This window comes from Phascolarctos cinereus, unplaced genomic scaffold (genome assembly GCF_003287225.1).
Source record: "Phascolarctos cinereus isolate Bilbo 61053 unplaced genomic scaffold, phaCin_HiC Scaffold_9;HRSCAF=440, whole genome shotgun sequence".
Lineage (NCBI taxonomy): Eukaryota > Metazoa > Chordata > Mammalia > Diprotodontia > Phascolarctidae > Phascolarctos > Phascolarctos cinereus.
In genome coordinates, this window is record NW_027556402.1 from 9603254 (window position 1) to 9620430 (window position 17177).

General features: G+C 46.4%; 2 protein-coding genes across 4 annotated transcripts; one reads left to right on the forward strand and one right to left on the reverse strand.

The window, feature by feature from the left end:
* Window positions 1-277: 277 nt before the first annotated feature.
* On the reverse strand, window positions 278-11216 carry LOC110222956 (centrin-4-like). Its single transcript, XM_021008269.2, has 5 exons — window positions 11133-11216; window positions 5283-5429; window positions 4390-4518; window positions 1241-1378; window positions 278-796 (listed from the first exon to the last, which is right to left on the reverse strand). The coding sequence occupies exons 1-5, from the start codon at window positions 11133-11135 to the stop codon at window positions 707-709; spliced, it is 507 nt and encodes a 168-aa protein (XP_020863928.1). The 5' UTR covers window positions 11136-11216; the 3' UTR covers window positions 278-706.
* A 243-nt stretch (window positions 11217-11459) lies between these two features.
* Window positions 11460-15996, forward strand: BBS12 (Bardet-Biedl syndrome 12). 3 transcript variants are annotated; one of them, XM_078148097.1, is made up of 2 exons: window positions 11460-11526; window positions 12570-15996. In XM_078148097.1, exon 2 carries the CDS (start codon window positions 12885-12887, stop codon window positions 14994-14996), a length of 2112 nt encoding a protein of 703 aa, XP_078004223.1. In that variant the 5' UTR covers window positions 11460-11526; window positions 12570-12884; the 3' UTR covers window positions 14997-15996. The 3 variants fall into 3 exon arrangements, with proteins under 3 accessions (XP_078004223.1, XP_020863917.1, XP_078004224.1); XM_021008258.2 differs by having other exon boundaries at window positions 11474-11551; XM_078148098.1 differs by lacking the exon at window positions 11460-11526 and adding an exon at window positions 11713-12008.
* Window positions 15997-17177: the final 1181 nt, after the last annotated feature.

Consider the following 17177-nt stretch of genomic DNA (forward strand, 5'->3'; position numbering starts at 1 on the left):
TGTCAGCTGTAAGTGGAAAAGATGATTAGACTAGGTAATGTCGAAGGTTCTTTAGAACCTAATAGTTCTGGATAGAGCACTGGCCCTGACGTCAGGAGGACCTCAGACCAAACGCTGGATGCTTACTCACTGCCTGACCCTGAGCAAGTCAACCCCAACTGCCTAAAAAAAAAAAAGAATCTAATATTTTACAAAACTAAGGCAATCAGCGTCTTACTCCTAAACTTTTATTCTTATAGAGAAAAAAATATGGTTAAGTATCAGTGCTTGATAAGAGTATCCTTGCAGTATAGTTTTATTTCACACTCTTTACAAACAAACAACTATTTTTAATGACAACAAAAAGCTCACTGTCTACTTTGACATTTATGCAAAGAAAGAGAAGCGGAAGTTCATGTATTCCTCGGGGAATTTTGGTGGGAAATCTTTTCTGGCCTGTTAGCATTTACAGCCCTGGATCGGAGCAATGAGGAAAGGGAAGAAAGAAAGTCGTGTGTCTTTAACCCGGGGTCTGCAAGCTAGGCTTTGCAATTACTGAATCCTGCCTCTTAGAGTGCGGTCGAGTTCCTGGAAGCCAGTCTTCTCGAGCCCCCAGCAGTGGCCACCAAGGTGAAACCCACAAGCTGAGACGGTCAACACGTAGGGATTAAATTACAGAACAACAAAGAGTGAGAACCCTCTGGACACAGTCACAAAAGCATTAGCACTAATAGAGAGTGGTTTTTTTCATCATCCTCAAAAACTCTTGCTCGCTTATTTCTCCGTCTCCATCACGATCAGCTTCGTCCAGCATTTCCTGTAAAACAAAGACTCGGTTACAAAATCTGAAACCCAGCTGGGTCCGCCCTGCCGCTCCACAGGCTCGCAGGCTCGGCTCTCTGGCTCCCCCGTGTGGCTTCGTCATTGCTCCGCCACCTTGTCTCCAGACCTGGGCCCCTTCCAGCCAACATCTGGCAGACCCTCAGACTTGGGCCCTTTCTCTATCCTGTTCCTAGGAGGGAGCACCCTCTCTGAAGAGACACACAGGCACGGACACACAGGCACGCACACCCTCTTCTTTAGGCTTACTACGGGCCGAGAGAGAGCATTTATAAGTTGGGAAGGGGAGGGAGAGTCAGGACCTTTGACATTCTTGCATTGAGGTATACACTCCTGTATCTTCTGAAGCTTTGTTTTCAAAGAAACTCTTTTTGGTCACTAAAGGACAAGGATATGCAGCTAAGAAAGAAAACACATTTACCTGAAGTTCATCATCTGATAAATTTTCTCCCAATTCTTTAGCAACCCTCTTAATATTTTTGAGGGTGATACTTCCTGTACAATCATCATCAAATAATTTGAAGGCCTTCAAAATTTCTTCTTTTTCATCCTTTTCACTCTTTAAAAAAGAAAAAAACAGTCAAATGTAGGTCCAAGTCACCAGACCGATGGCACCTGTCCTTGCTTTAGTTCAGGAGTATGCCGGACTCCCACAAGCACAAAGCACTGAGAGGGGAAAGGATACTTACGGATACACTCTAAACGTACCAATTTGGGCCCACCTTGCTTTCCTCTGGGGTCACACGCAGGAGCCTCAGCCCTAACCATTTCAGCCCCATGATTAGTCCCCTCCCAGTCCTCCTTTCCTTCCTAGGGCTAGGCAGAGTGGTGAGGGTGGAAGGGGTGTGTGGACCGTCACTGCTGCCACGGGGGTCTCTCCCCTATGGCTGGGCCCACAGAAGCCTGTGACTTAGCTTTTGGGGGAGTGGGAGTGGTGGTGCCCAGAATACCAGATACCAAAGATACTAGGCAAGTGTTTAAGTATTAAAATTCTCCATTATTAGATTAGTTCATAAGATTCCTACTTTACTCAGGGATGTTCTGTCACCTTATCTTGAGGATGGAGTGCTAATTAATTACATTTGGCCCATAAGCCTTTGGTGGTTGAAGAAGTTTGCAGACTATTCTTCCATCTTGCTGATCAATGTCCACTGTTGTCCAATTAAGTCTATTCCAAACTCCGATGCCTGCCTCGTAATGCCTTCAGTAAAGAAGCCCCACGCCATCTGTGCAACCTTCCCGGACACTACCCCCTAATGCAAACTGTCTGCTCCAGGACGGCTGGTCCTGATCGTCTCCTGAAAGCGATCACTTCCCACTTCCCTTCTCTACACCCCGACCCCTATTCCTCCTCAGAGATTCCAACAATACCCTCAACATCTCCCAAACCCAGCCTCCTGAGCTTCCGTCCTCCTATGTCAAAGGTAGCCAGGTTTTCAACCTCATCCACATCCTTGACTTACTCATCCCACAATGCCATCAGTTCCAAAAACTGGTCCTTTCTTTGTCCCCATCCTCTCCACTCACAAAGCCACCACCCCAACTCAGGCCCTTGTCACCTCTTCCCTGGACTATTACAAAACCTTCTGATGCCTCTTCTCCTAGGTCCGACCAGTGCTCCCCACAGCGACCTGCGCCATCTTCCTGAAGTGCCAGCCTGACCCTCATTCGGTGAACTCCTTGGGGATCCACCGCGCTGGACAGCTGTTCAGATGCGGCCCCTCCTGGCTCATGCCCCATCCCACAGTCCAGGCCAGCTGCACCAGCGCTCCCCCCCCACCTCCTGCTGCTCATACAGAACGCTCTATCCCCACTCATCCCCCATGCCGCCGGCAATCTCCCCCTTCTCTTCTGCTTCTTAGAGTCCCTGGCTTCCTCCAAGACTCAGAGCAAGAACCCCGCTCTGGAGACCTTTGGCCTTCCTCTCCCTTCTCCCCAGCTGCTCAGGCCTCCCCCTGAGGTTCCATCTCCTGGGATGTCTCGCGTGTCCATCCACCTGGTCTCCTCCATAAAATCCAAGTGCTCTGAGGGCACCGATCCTTTTTGCTTTTCAGCAGAATGCCTGGCACATGGTAGGCACTAAATGGATTCTTGTTGACTGACCACCTGCTGCACTGTGCGGGGTGATGGGGCAGAGACAAAGATGACTGAGGTCTAGACCAGCGGGGTCAAGCTCGAATACGGACAGAGGTCACACACTCGTAGATGATGACCACGGCTGCACACGGCCTGTTCTGAGACGGAATGCTTTCTGTTCAACAGTGTGTTCATTTCCTTGGTTCGGTTTGGGCCACGCTCGGGAGTGTGGTGAGCCACCTGCATCCTTTAGTCCAGACCTGCCCTCGAGGAGCTTGACATCTAGCAGGGATGACAAGGCACAAAAACGAGTCCGGGTAACTCAGATTAGAGCCCGGGTGTGAGAAGAGCACCAGGGGTCTGGCCAGCATCTTTGGCAGGTGGCCCGTGAACTGGAGCAGAGACAGCCGATGGTGGGCGTGACGCAGGGCCCAGGGTTGGTGGGGGCAGCCCACAGGTGAGCCGGGTCACTGAGGCGTCAAAATGAGGAAGGAGGGGAGCCTCGGCGGGGCAGGGGCGACCCAGGAGGGAGCTGGGGGCTGCAAGGATCAGGGACAGCAGGTGATGATCAGATAAGGAAAGCTCAGAGTCGTAAGCATGGAAACCAAACATTTGTGGGGGGCCACAGCTTCAAGAGTTTGCTACGGTATTTTTTTTTCTTGTTCAATGGTAAGAAGTGGAAGGGACAGAAAATGCACAGAAGACAAAGGGGACCAGGCACAGTTAATTACCGAGGCAGGGCAGGACCCCAGATGTCAGAGGGGGCAGGACCCAGGTGTCAGTGGGAGGCTGGGGGTGATGGTCATTAGATTTGCTAATCCAGAGGGCATTGGTTGGGCCAGGGGAACGGAAGGTCACAAGGGCCTGAAGAGCGAGGAAGCTGTGAGCAAATAGGGGAATCTTAGGCAGACTCCTAGAAGCAGGAGCAGAGAGAGATGGGGTCTCAAGGGAGGAAGCAGGGCAAAGGGAGAGAGGATTGGGGCAGCTTCATTTTTAAGAACAGCCAAGTGTGTCTGGAGACAGAGAAGAAAGAGTCGTGGGGAGGAGAGATGACCAGGGAAGAGACGTTGAGGCTCCACAGGAAATGGGAAGATGGGGCCTTCAGGACTGAGCCAGCAGCATTTGGCCTGGCCAGCCAGGAGGGTCATCTCAGAATGGGGTGGGTATGGTAAACCGGCTCAGAAAGGAGGGAGTGCAGGAAGCCCCGTTCTGAGGTGAGCAGGAGGCTGGCTCACAGTAAACTGACCCTTCCTTGGGCAATAAATACTTCATTGACTCCTCTCCTCGACCCTGGGATAAGCCCGGCTGGTTTCAGGAGCTCTGCTCAGCTAAAACACGAGCTGCCATCTTTGGGGTCCTGTCCTGCTCAAATGTAGTTACTTCTCAACAGGCACTGATTTACTTATTACAACATTTATAAAAGGTTAGGATTTAAGGGGAGTATTTTTAAAATTGTTATTTCTTACTCTGAAAATAGTAGTAACAACACCGTACCATTTTCACACTCATCATGGCAAAAAAGTCTTCAAAGTTAATGGTGCCAAATCCTTCTTTGTCAATCTCCGCAATCATTTTTTTAATTTCTTCTTTCTTTGGCTCAAAGCCTAATGCACGCATTGCAATCTGAAACGAGAAACACACTGCTGTGTTAGATTATATCTTTCTGAAGTTAGCTGTGATTCTTACTGATCTGAAATTAGCTCTTGATTTTTCTCTTTAAAAAAAAAACACAAACATCCCTTGCAGACAGCTGTGCACTCACTGTGGTCTTGTGCATCTAACATACTTCTCAGTCATCTTATCAGTGTGGCTACTGCCTTCACCATCCTTCCAGAGCCCCGGAGATGGCTCTCAAGAATGGCTATAGCCAGAATTCGTCATGCTGGATTTCACCTGGCGGTGGTGTCTGTCCCGTTGTCCTACTTCAATGAGGAGGGGGTGACCCTGGGTCCTCAAAGCATGGCAGCATAGCTCTGGTGTGTTCTACTAAGTGGGAAAAGGTGGAGTGATGGAGTCTGGGGCTCGATTGTTCATCTGACTGAGGACTGGCCTGGCTACAGCCACGGAGTCTCATCATCAGGCTGGATCCAGCCCACTATTAAAAATGGCGTCAGTTGACTTGGACCCTATCCTGGTCTGCCTCTGCTTTACAGAGCAGGACTTGGGAGTAATCACTGAACTAACTGGCTAGATTGTTCTCACCTGTGAAATAGGAAAAGCACGTCAAACACTTTCCAGGAAGGCTGTGTATATGTTAAAGTTCCCATTAGCCATTAGAATTCCCACATACACATTTATAATATTTAAACAATAAAGGTAGATTTGGAAAACACTACACATAATGAAAGACTTTTCAGAATTTTTGAATAGGAAGAAATTTTCAAAACCTTTAATTCCTTCACGTCAATGCTTCCAGACCCATCGACATCAAACAAGTCGAAGGCCTCCTTGATTTCTTGTTTCTGTTCCTCAGTCAGTTCGACCTTTACGTTAGGCTTCTTCCGCTGACTGGTACTTGGTCGATAGTTAGATGCCTGTAAAAACAAACACAGAGGATCTAAGTCTAAATTAAACGCCATCCATCAGAGACACCAGAAAACCAGAGTTAAATAGCAGACTAGGTTCTTAAAAAATAAAGCAAACAATCATGTTCAAGGATCCCTTTCTATAACTAAACTGGGTTCCAATTCAAATGCCTTTAAGAGGGGATAACAGTGACGACGATGCTAGCACACCCCAGCATAACAAAGCCTTCAGGACATTTAGAAGGTCATTTAGGAGAGATTAATGGGGGCCTACAACCACCATCACACTGACTCTCCCATAAGTGACATGGTTCAGCCAGAGCAAGCTAAGAGCTTAGTGAAGAGAAAAGAAAGAAAGTGGAGGAGAGGGAGCATTCCAGGAGGATTCGCAGACCTTTTCTGACACTTCTTACTTGGGCCTACTCTTCTCCGCTCTCTCTGCCACCACAACAGCTCCAGTCCTTGGGCCCTTGCTTGGATTACTGGGCTACAGCAGAGCTACCCTGGCTGTTTCTGGCTAACACGCAGCTAACTCAGTGCTTGGACGCTCTGGGGACGATGAACTGACAGCTTGCTCCAGGCTTGTCCTGGGTGGCTCAGCTCAGTCCCGGGGAGATGATGGAGCAATCTCCCCAAGACGAGCCAATGATCCAGCGAACCTTTATTAAAGGAGAGTGACTCTGGGACTGCAGGCCTTTGGGGTGGAGTGGGCGGGCAGCAGCGCCCTGATCACCCTCCTCTGGGGCACGGGGAGCAAGGAGGCCCCTGAGGCCAGTTTGAGCTTTGGCTCCGGGATGCTTCTTCTATTTGATTCTCTGCCTGACTCTAGACGACTGAACCTGGAAATGTCGTGTCTGGGCTCCAAAATGACCTATGAGGTGTTTTATTTAATTTTTTTTAACACTTGAAAGTTTTGATTTCTGAATTCTATCCCTCCCTCCCTCTCGCCCTTTCCCCCTCCCTAAGATGGTAAGCAATCAGATATAGGTTATGCATGTGCAGTCATGTAAAACACTTCCATATTAGTCATTTTGTACAAGAAGACTAGAATAAAAGAAAAAAATGAAAGAAAGTAAAAAATAGCACGCCTCAGTCTGCATTCTGACAATATCAGAGACAGACCGAATGCTTTATCATTAGCCCTTTGGGATTGTCTCGGATCATTGCATTGCTGACAATAGCTAAGTCATTCCTAGTTCTTCATCGCACAACGTGGCTGTTACTGTGTACAACGTTCTCCTGGTTCTGTTCACCTCACTCAGCATCAGTCCATATAAGTCTTTCCAGGTTTTTCTGAAGTCAGCCTGGTCATCATTTCTTACAGTACCATAATATTCCATTACAATCATATACCACAACTTGTTCAGCCATTCTGCAACTGATGGGCATCCTCTCAATTTCCAATTCTCAGCCACTACAAAAAGAGCTGCTATGAATATTTTTGTACAAATAAATCCCTTTCCCTTTTTTTGGAGGCTTTTGGGATACAGACCTAGAAGTAGTATTGCTGGATCAAAGGATATGCACTGTTTTATAGCCCTTTGTTCACAGTTCCAAATTGCTCTCCAGAATGGTTGGATCATTTCACAACTCCACCAACAATGCATTAGTGTTCCAATTTTCCCACATCTTCTCCAACATGGATCATTTTCCTGTTCTGTCATGTTAGCCAATCTGATAGGTGTGATGTGGTACCTCAGAGTTGTTTTGATTTGCATTTCTCTAATCAATAGTGATTGAGAGCATTTTTTCATATGCCTATAGATGGCTTTGATTTCTTTGTCTGAAAACAGCCTTTTCATATCCTTTGGCCATTTATCCATTGGGGAATGACTTGTATTTTTATAAATTTGACTCAGTTCTCTGTATATTTGATACTTGTGGCCATTTTTTTCTCTCCCAGTTTTCTGCTTTTGGTTTTGTTTGCGCAAGAACTTTTAAATTTTATATAATCAAAATGACCTATTTTACACTTTGTAATGCTCTCTCTCTCTTCTTTGGTCCTAAATTCTTCCCTTAACCATAAATCTGATGGATAAACTACTCCCTGCTCTCTTACTCTGCCTATGGCATCACCCTTCATCTGTAAATCATGTACCCGTTTTGACCTTACATTGGTATACAGTGTGAGATGTTGGTCTATACCTAGTTTCTACATGCTGTTTTCCAATTTTCCCAGTCAGCAGTCAAATAATGAGTTTTTGTTCTAAAAGCCTGGATCTTTGGGTCTATCACACACTAGATTACTATGGTCATTTACTACAATGTAATTTGTACCTAATTTATTCCACTGATCCACCACTCTATTTCTTACTCAGTAGCAGGTTGTTTGGATAATTACTAGGCTTGCATTCCCCAACTGATAAATAGTCAAAGGATATGAACAGGCAGTTCTTGGATGAAGAAATCAAAGCCATCTATAGTCATATGAAAAAATGCTCTCAATCACTACTGATTAGAGAAATGCAAATCAAAACAACTCTGAGGTACCACATCACACCTATCAGATTGGCCAACATGTCAAAACAGGAAAATGATAAATGTTGGAGAAGATGGGGGAAAATTGGAACACTAATGCATTGTTGGTGTAGTTGTGAAATGATCCAACCATTTTGGAGAACAGTTTGGAACTATGCCCAAAGGGCTATAAAAATGTGCATACCCTTTGACCCAGCAATAGCACTTCTAGGGCTGTATCCCAAAGAGATCATACAAATGGAAAAAGGACCCACATGTACAAAAATATTCATAGCAGCTCTTTTTGTGGTGGCAAAGAATTGGAAATGGAGAGGATGCCCATCAATTGGGGAATGGCTGAGCAAGTTGTGGTATATGACTGTAATGGAATATTATTGTGCTGTAAGAAATGATGACCAGGCTGACTTCAGAAAAACCTGGAAAGACTTATATGGTCTGATGCTGAGTGAAGTGAGCAGAACCAAGAGGACTTTGTACACAATAACAGCCATGTTGTGTGATGACTAATATTGATAAACTGAACCCTTCTCAGCATTACAAGGATCTAAGACATCTCCAGAGGCCTTGTGATGAAAATGCTGTCCACATCCAAAGAAAGAACTATGGAAGTTAAATTGCTATTTTTTTTTCTCCTATTGAATTTTGTTTCCTCTTTCTGATGGTTCCTCCTATTATTTTAATTTTTACTTACAACACCACTAATGTGAAAATATGTTTAATAGGAATGTAAATGCATAGCCTATATCAGATTGTGTGCCGTCTTGGAGAGGGTGGTAGGGAGGAAGGGGAGAAAAATTTTAAACTCAAAAGCATATGGAAGTGATTGTTGATAAATCAAAATAAATTAATAAAAAAACCCAAAATAAAATAATTACTAGGCTTGGATGAAAGTAAGGTTTACGCTTTGTCTGCCACTCCCTCCCTGCCATTCCTTCCCCTCATTACAACAGCTCTTTCATGTCTCTTTTCTGTGGGATAATTTACCCAATTCAATCTCCCACCCCCCTTTCTTTTTCCAGTGCAATTTTCTTTCTCATCTCTTTATTTTGTTTATTTGTTTTGGGGGGGGATATCATCCTATCAAAATCACCTTATATACAAACCCTCTGTCTATATTTACTATTTCTAATTGCTTTTATAGTAATAAAGTTCTTAGGAGTTACAAATATTATCCTGCCATGTAGAAATACAAACAGTTTAACCTTATTGAATTTCTTATGTTTTCTCTTGTTTCTTTTTTAGCTCTTTATGTTTCCTTTAAGTCTTGTATTTGGAGGTCAAATTTTTTATTCAGCTCTGTTCTTTTAAATTAGGAATGCTTGAAAGTCCTCCATTTTTCCCCTGAAATATTATATTCAGATTTGCTGGGCAGGTGATTCTTGGTTGTAATAACTCCTTTGCTTCCTAGTATATCATAGTCCAGGCCCTCTGGTTCTTTAACGTGGAAGCTGCCAAATCCTGCGCAATCCTGACTGTAGCTCCGACGATATTTGAGTTGTTCCTTTTTGGCTGCTTGTAGCACTTTTTCCTTGATCTGTGAGCTCTGGAATTTGCCTGTGATGTTCCTGGGAGTTTTCATTTTGGGATTTCTTTCAGCAGTGATCGGTGGATTCTTTTTTGCCCTCTGGTTCTAATATATCAGGGCATTTTTCCTTGATAATTTCTTGAATGATGCCCTGGCTTTATTTTTTTTCATGGCTTTCAGGTAGTCCAATAAGTCTTATGTTATCTTTCCTGGATCTATTTTCTAGGTCAGCTGTTTTTCCAATAAGAAATTTCATATTTTCTTCTATTTTTTTAAACTTTTTGATTTTTTTTAATTGATTTTTCCTTTCCTTCTGTCATACTTATCTGTACTCTGCCTGAAAGGCTCTCTTTCCAATGACTACACACGCTCCCTCATACTGTTCACTCCCACCAAAATGACCTGCTCAATGCCCTCCTCCCCACCCCAACCCCCATGCCTCTGTGCTTCCTGAGGCTGTCCTGAGGTTGACAACTCCCTCCCTCTGTTCCCTGGGGGTGGTCCACCCCCACCCCTTCCTTCTGCCCCATCCCCTAACCCAGGCTGGATCAGCAGTGGTTAGAGCAAGGAGGGGCCTCCGATGTTGTCATCCCCCTGAGTGTTCGCTTCTCCAGCCTAACCCCCAGAGCTCCTCCCTCTGGTGTCTGCACGAACCACACACTGTGCAGCCATGTGCCCAGACACGATGGTGATGATGATGATGGTGGTGATAATGATGATGGTGGTGGTGGTGATGATGGTGATGGGGATGGGGATGATGATGGTGATGATGATGTTGATAATGATAGTGGTAATGGTGATGATAATGATGGTGATGGCGGTGGTGATGGTGGTGATGATGGCAACAATGATGGTGATGGGGTGATGATGGTAATGATGATGATGGTGGTGATGATGATGGTGATAATGATAGTGGTAATGGTGATGGTGATGATGGTGATGGTGGTGGTGGTGATGGTGGTGATGATGGCGACAGTGATGGTGATGATGGTGATAATGATGATGGTGATAATGATAGTGGTAATGGTGATGGTGGTGGTGGTGATGGTGGTGATGATGGCGACAGTGATGGTGATGATGGTGGAGATGATGATGGTGATAATGATAGTGGTGATGATGATGGTGATGATGATGGCAGCTGACATTTACATAGCACTCACTCTGGGCCAAGCACTGGGCGAAGCACTTTACAATGACTACCTGAGAGGCATACAGAGGTTCCATGACTTTTCCAGGGTCACTCAGCCAGTGATTGTGGCAGGATTTGAACTGGGGTCTCCTGGACTCCAGCACCACCCAATCACAGAGCCTGCCCAGGCTGACATTCAAAATGCAGCCAAAGTGGAAGGGCTGAGCTGGGGCACAGTGCTATGCAAAAGAATCCAGCCCCTGGCAGTTCCTTCGCAGTGGCCTGCCTTGGTTTCCCCATCTGTAAGAGGAGGGCTATGGGCAGCTAGGGGGCGCCACAGTGCAAAGCTTCCTGAGTTGAAATCCAGCCTCAGATACTTCCTAGCTGGGTGACCCTGGGCAAGTCACTTCCCCCTGCTTGCCTCAGTTTCCTCACCTGTAAAATGGGCTGGAGAAGGGAATGACAGACCATTGCAAGCTCTCTGCCAAGAAAACCCCCCAAGGGGTCAGGAAAGGAGGAGGGCTCCTCCCGAGGCCGGCCCCGCCCCACCCCGGGCCTCAGTTTCCCCACCCCGGCTCACCATGGTGCAGGAGATGCGGCCCGGCCCGCACGGCCGCTGCCCGAAGCCGCTCCGACACCCGCGCCGCCGCCGCCCAGTCTGCCCGCAGCTCCGCCGTTGCCAGGGCGAGCTCCCTCGCCGGCCCCGCCCCCGGCCTCGCACCGCCCCCGTCCCCGGGAGGCCAATGGAAGGGCGGCTTCCCCGAGGTCCCGCCCCACTCGCGCGCTCTTCACCAATCGGACGGCCGTTCCTCCGCCGGCGCCCACCCCCGCCCCGAGTTAACCGACGCTGTTGGGGGGGCGCCTCCCGGTTGCCTAGCGACGGCGCTTCTGCCCCCGGGGACACATGCGCAGTCCGGGCCGAGGTGGGGTGCGGTGGTTGGCTGCTGGAGCGGCGGGACCTGGCGGGAGCTGAGGTGGGCTCAGTGCGGAGCGGCTTAGGTGAGGTCGGCGGGGGCACGCGGGCACACGGCGGGACCTCGGGCCTGCTGCGGGGAGAGGCCCCGGGGACGCCGAGGCCAGGCAGTGAGCACGCGTCAGACCCCGGGGGCGTGTGGGGGTGTGCGTGCGTGTGCCGTGCGTGCCAAGGCTGGGGAGGTGCGGGGGAGTGGGCGTGTAAAGAGCCACGTGAGCACAAGGGAGGGGTGTGAGGGTGTGTGAGTGTGCGCGTGCGCAGGCACGCGCGCCTCTCAGGACCCCTGTGTTGCCACCATCGGTCCTTATGTCTCCATCATCCAGCCAGGGAGAAGAAAGCCGAGGCCCTGGCCGGGGCAGCCGCGGTGTGCGAGAGCAGCGGCGCTGTGCGGGGGCTGGCGGCGCTGTGCGGCGCAGAGGGAAGGCCCTGCGTTAAGGAAGGCTCTTCCCAGTTTCCTGTCGCCCAGGGCCTGCCTCGTGGCAGGTGCTCAGTAAACGTTGCCGATGGAGGAGGGAGGGGTCCGCAGAACTCTAATCCTTCTCTTACAGCTCCAGGTCATAGGGGCGTGTACTCACATAGATGGAAAAGCTTGTGGTAGGGGTACACGTGCATCAGTGAATGGAAACACACATGCATACATGTCCTTCCAGCGGTCATCTGTGTAATTTCTTGTGTCGGCATGTTCTACATATGCATACATGTATAAATGATCTATGGCGCCGTAAGCATAGGGCCTCCTGGTGTGGGAACTCTCTCCACTAATAGATCTTAACCTGTGCATGACCTATTGCCTGGATGAGGCACATAGAGAGAGGGTAAGTAACTTATTATGCCAGGTTACAGAGCTGGATTTGAACCCGTGGCTTGCTGCATTTAAGGCCAGCACTTTATCCCATGTTCTTTGATAGCTCTTTAACACATGTAGGAGCCGTGAATGATCAAAGTCTTATCATACTGCCGATGCAAATTGGGGTTTTTAATGCTCGTTTATTCTTACTCCATTGACTCATTTGAGTAAACATGGTCTTTGCTTTTCCTTTACAGAAGAGAATATTCCACTGAAATGTAATCAAGGTCTCATTATCAAGTCTGTCAGAGGAAGAGACTCCCATGTAGCAGGAGTAGCATACTAGCAAATGGAGAGAGCGTGCCTTAGACGTGGATGGTAGCGCCTACCACACGTGCGTTCAGATTTAAAGATGACTCCCCGTTGGCAGGATCCTGGCTCGGTGCGCAGCCTCCGGCGACATGAAGCAGCCTGTGTTCAGACTTCTTTTAGTCAGTGGGATTTGTAACTGCCGTTGATGTTGAATGAGTGTGAGGTGGTACGTGCTCTTATTTCATTGGAGGTACTGACTCATGGTCATGGCTTGCATAGATGTTAACAGAAGGAAGCATGTAGGCCTTCAGCAGCTGTCATCATTAACGGAAACAGGACGAAGTTTCTTAGGCCCAGTAAAGTCGTCCAAGTTTATTATAGGTGAAGGAGCTCGGGAAAGTGTATTAACCTGTTCTCCAGTGAGGCTTCTTGAGAGTCTGGATTTAACTAGTTCAGTTGGACAGCTTCTTTATGAAGCAGTGCAGTCTCAGAAGAGCGCATATGGGACAGGGACCAGCACCCTGTTGTTTCTCGCCGGCGCGTGGAGCGCGGCTGCCCTACAGTGCCTTCAGCAAGACATCCCTATTTCGGTCATAGTGTCAGTGATGTCAGAAGGCCTGATGTCTTGCAGGGAAGAAGTCGTTCCTCTTGAAATCCCTCTACATGACATGCTTGGTAACACGGGACACACAAGGAGTTACCCTTTCCTTGGAACGCAGAGCGTCATTCCCAGCCCTCTTGTGCAGATTCCAGCAGAGATTGCTTGGATCCAAAGGGAGCAGGACAGAAAAGATATGTCTTTTCAACCATCCCCTGCTGTGTTTTCTTCTAGGCACTCCTCTGAATTATCTTCTAGATCTTCCTACTTCAGTTCTCAGTCTGTAGCTAAAGGGAATAAAGCTATGTCACAGGCTCTCCAAACCAATCTGATTCCAAATAGCCACACCAGAAAATCAGGACTAAGCCACAGCAGGCATTTTAATAGGGCAGAAAGTAGCTCTTACCAGACAAGCGACGAAGGACAGCTAGACGCTTGGGTTCCTCGATGCAGTGACATGGTGCAGCTGGCCATGGGTCTGAGTCATGGAGATCACAGCAGCATGGCCTTAGTGGAAGCAGCAGTCCGATGCCAGTATCAGAATGCGTGTGTGAGGAGGAATCGTACAGCACCATCTAGGTTTGATGTTTCAAAAATCTCCACTTGCTGTTTACCAGGCATACCTGAAAGCTTTTCTTGTGTCCTCTCTGGATATATCACTCTAGTGTCAATAGACCATATTGCTATCATCAGAGAACTCCAGAATCAGCCTTTGCGGGTGGCTCTCATTGATGGTGACTTCAGCGAGAATTACCGCCACTTGGGATTTAATGGGCTGGGAAATGTTAAAACTCAATTGGAGAGTCTGACATATCAAGAGAAGATGTGGTTGGACTGTATTTTGGAGATATTAATTCAGTTAAATGTAAACCTGGTCATGGTGCGAGGAAATGTGTCTGAAAATGTAATGGAAAGGTGTATGCTTAGGAACTTGCTGATCATTGGGCCTGTAAGTCATCACGTGCTGCAGGATTTTGCCGAGGTCACTGGAGCAGTGCGGGTGACCTATGCCACACAACTGAATGAAGAGTGTGTGGGGAGTGATGTCTACGTGAGCCTGTGGAGAGCAGGCCAATTGAACGCCAAAGAAATAAGCGACAAGGTGGCTGTCTTGGTCAAGGCTGAAGGAATCCTTCTGGCCACCGCTGTGCTCACTAGCCCGGTCGTTGCACAGATGCAAGCCAAAGAAGATCATTTCTGGACTTGTGCCTACCGCATGTATCATGCCCTGGTCGATGAGAAGGTCTTCCTGGGAGGTGGCGCAGTTGAAGTCTTATGCCTCACCCATCTTCAGACGTTGATAGAACGATCACAGAAAAAGATGGACCAGGATCATTCAGCACGACTTCACAGGACTTCCTCTTGGATGGCTTCGTCTCAGGCACTTTATAGACCAGCCGTGCTTGAAGCCTTGGCCGATGGATGGCACAGGTACCTTTCATCGGTCGTGTGTAACACGGGTACTTGCTCTTCAGAGACTGAAGCCAGTACGTTCATTCGAAACTTTCTCCAAAAAACTATAGACTCTGGTTGTCCGTTATTATACCTTCTGAAAGAATATAATAAAGTGACTAGTGGGGTTTTAAATTCTGGTATTCCTAGTAGACTAGAAGAAACTTCAAGGGTTTATGATGTTGTCACACCCAAGAGGGAAGCGTGGCGCAGAGCACTAGACTTGGTGCTGTTAGTGCTTCAGACAGATGCTGAAGTTATTACTGGGGCTGAGTATACACAGTTAAGCTCACAGGATTCCAACGAATTATTGTTATTGTAGTTCTATTTTACCATAATACCATGGGAAAAGAATGATAAAACACCTTTTAAGAAAATCTAGGATTCTCTGAATAAGTCAAAAATAGCTACTGTATCATTTGCTGTTGAATGCAGAGAGAAAAACGAGTAAGTGCCTTTCTCTCCCTAACAATAAACTAGAAACCTTAGACACATTTGCTACCTAGTCTCAAAAGGACACTGTTAGAACTTAGCTAGATAAATTCTGGACCCGAGTGATGCTAGCATGTTTTGTTAAAGAATTTTTCGGATTACAAAAGCAACCTTCCTTCTCCTACCCCAGGAGTGGGGAGTGGAACAAAAAAGAAATGTTGTTTTTTTTTTCCCAGATGACAGGCTAAAGTTAATGTTCTGGAACAATAAAAATGATTTGATTTTCAATTTTTTCATTTTATTCAGAGAGAGAGAAAATAATGTATAAGGTTCAAGGTGACAAGTGAAATGATTTGCCTCATTTAGTGATGGATTTAAATCTGTATCATCTGAAAACCTTATCCAGTTCACTAGCTGAGCTTCATTTCTGTTTTCTTTATTCAAGGCTGTAGTGGCAGGGATGTTAAAAATTAAGGTATTCTTTGGAAGAATGTCTGCACTTTAGCTGGGTTAAAATCACGGGTTTTGCCCCTTTCTGTACACTCAAACTTTGCTTTTTTGGTTAAAATAGTCTCAAGATTACGTTATCTCTAGTATTAAAATGTGCCTTACCTTGTTCTACATAATGTATTCATGTAAGTTGGAGTTTTCAAAATTGGATCATTATATGTAATAAGAGAGCTATTACTATGTAAAAAAATCCACTTGGTGAATATTTGCATGGGAAAATCTCTCAAATTTCAGATTTTGTAAATGTTTGTATTTGTATATTGGATTTATATATCAAATTATCCATATGGCCCTCAGACATTTTCTAAATCTTGAAGTTATTGAGCTAAATTTGCTTTTAAAACGTACATAACCACAATAAAGTTGGTCTTTATTATTTAGATGCTAATTGTTGGTAAGACAAGGAGGATGATCTCAAGCCCCTGTCCTTGGCAGAACACATGTGTTGGACCCTATAAGCTTAGGCTGTGCATGCAGAATGCAGCTTATTCAGTAAGCTCCGTAAGCCAGTCAATCCATACTTCCTGTCAGGGCAGAGAAAACAGCTTTGTAAGACATATCCTAGATGTTATTGGTCATTCTAGTTCCAAGAATTACCCCAGAATTAGCCTTTCCAACAAGATAGGAGACTGCCCTTTCAGTAAACCATAAATTTGGTTCCAAATATTATGCCCTATTAATGGAACTTTTTTTTTAAATTTAAAAATTTTTATTTTTAGGCAATTGGGGTTAAGTGACTTGCCCAGGGTCACACAGTTAAGTGTTATGTGTCTGAGGCTGCATTTGAATTTAGGTCCTCCTGAATCCAAGGCTGGTGCTCTATCCACAGCACCACCCAGCTGCCCCTAGAACTTGTTCTTACGCTAATATCTAAGCCTCTATCCCTCTTTCAACTAAAGGGTAAAACCCAAAGTTTTGACATTTTGGGTGGAAACCTGGGGATGGATAGCAAAATGTCTTCTCCCAAAAGCTGTGAGAAATGATTATTAATAACCAATAATCTGGGGAGAGATTCAGAGCTCTCCCCTTCTTCTAAAGTCCTGACTTTAAGTTCAGTTCTTAAGGACGTTACTGATGATGAGAGTGGTCTCACTTGTTCAAGGCCCCACCCTGGTGGAAGCTATCGTGTTCTGCTCAGGTCTGAGTGGGGTAATTCTTTGAACTGATAGCCTAAAACTATGGGTGGTCTGGTTTAGAGATACTTTCCCCATCCAAGAGATGCTCAGCCCTTCCTTTTAATATAGCCCACCTCCGATCCCTGTAGCCAATTACATTTGATTGTTTTTGATGGATCACCTACTGTTCTGAAGGGTATGTAAACTGTGAATGCTGCCACCATGATTGTCTTTGGTCTAAGAGAGACAGTCAAATGACCATCCTTTTATTAGTAACTTGCTGGCTTTATTAGTAAGATGATTAAATTACCCCAAAACTGCATCCCTTGAACCTGTTAAAATGTCACACATCTTGGGTGATCTGGGAATGTCCCAAAACTAGGCAAAATAAGGCTGTCATTGCCTTAGAGAAAGATAGTCTGCTCTTCCCTCATCCTAGAGGAAGA

Excerpts from the sequence above, each read along its gene's own strand:
- BBS12 (XM_078148097.1), top strand. The coding sequence starts at position 12,885 with ATGGTCATGGCTTGCATAGATGTTAACAGAAGGAAGCATGTAGGCCTT.
- LOC110222956 (XM_021008269.2), bottom strand. Across the intron at positions 1,379-4,389 it reads CCATGATGAGTGTGAAAATG|AGTGAAAAGGATGAAAAAGA; the intron begins GTACGGTGTTGT and ends TCTTTTTTAAAG. Across the intron at positions 797-1,240 it reads TATCAGATGATGAACTTCAG|GAAATGCTGGACGAAGCTGA; the intron begins GTAAATGTGTTT and ends TTTGTTTTACAG.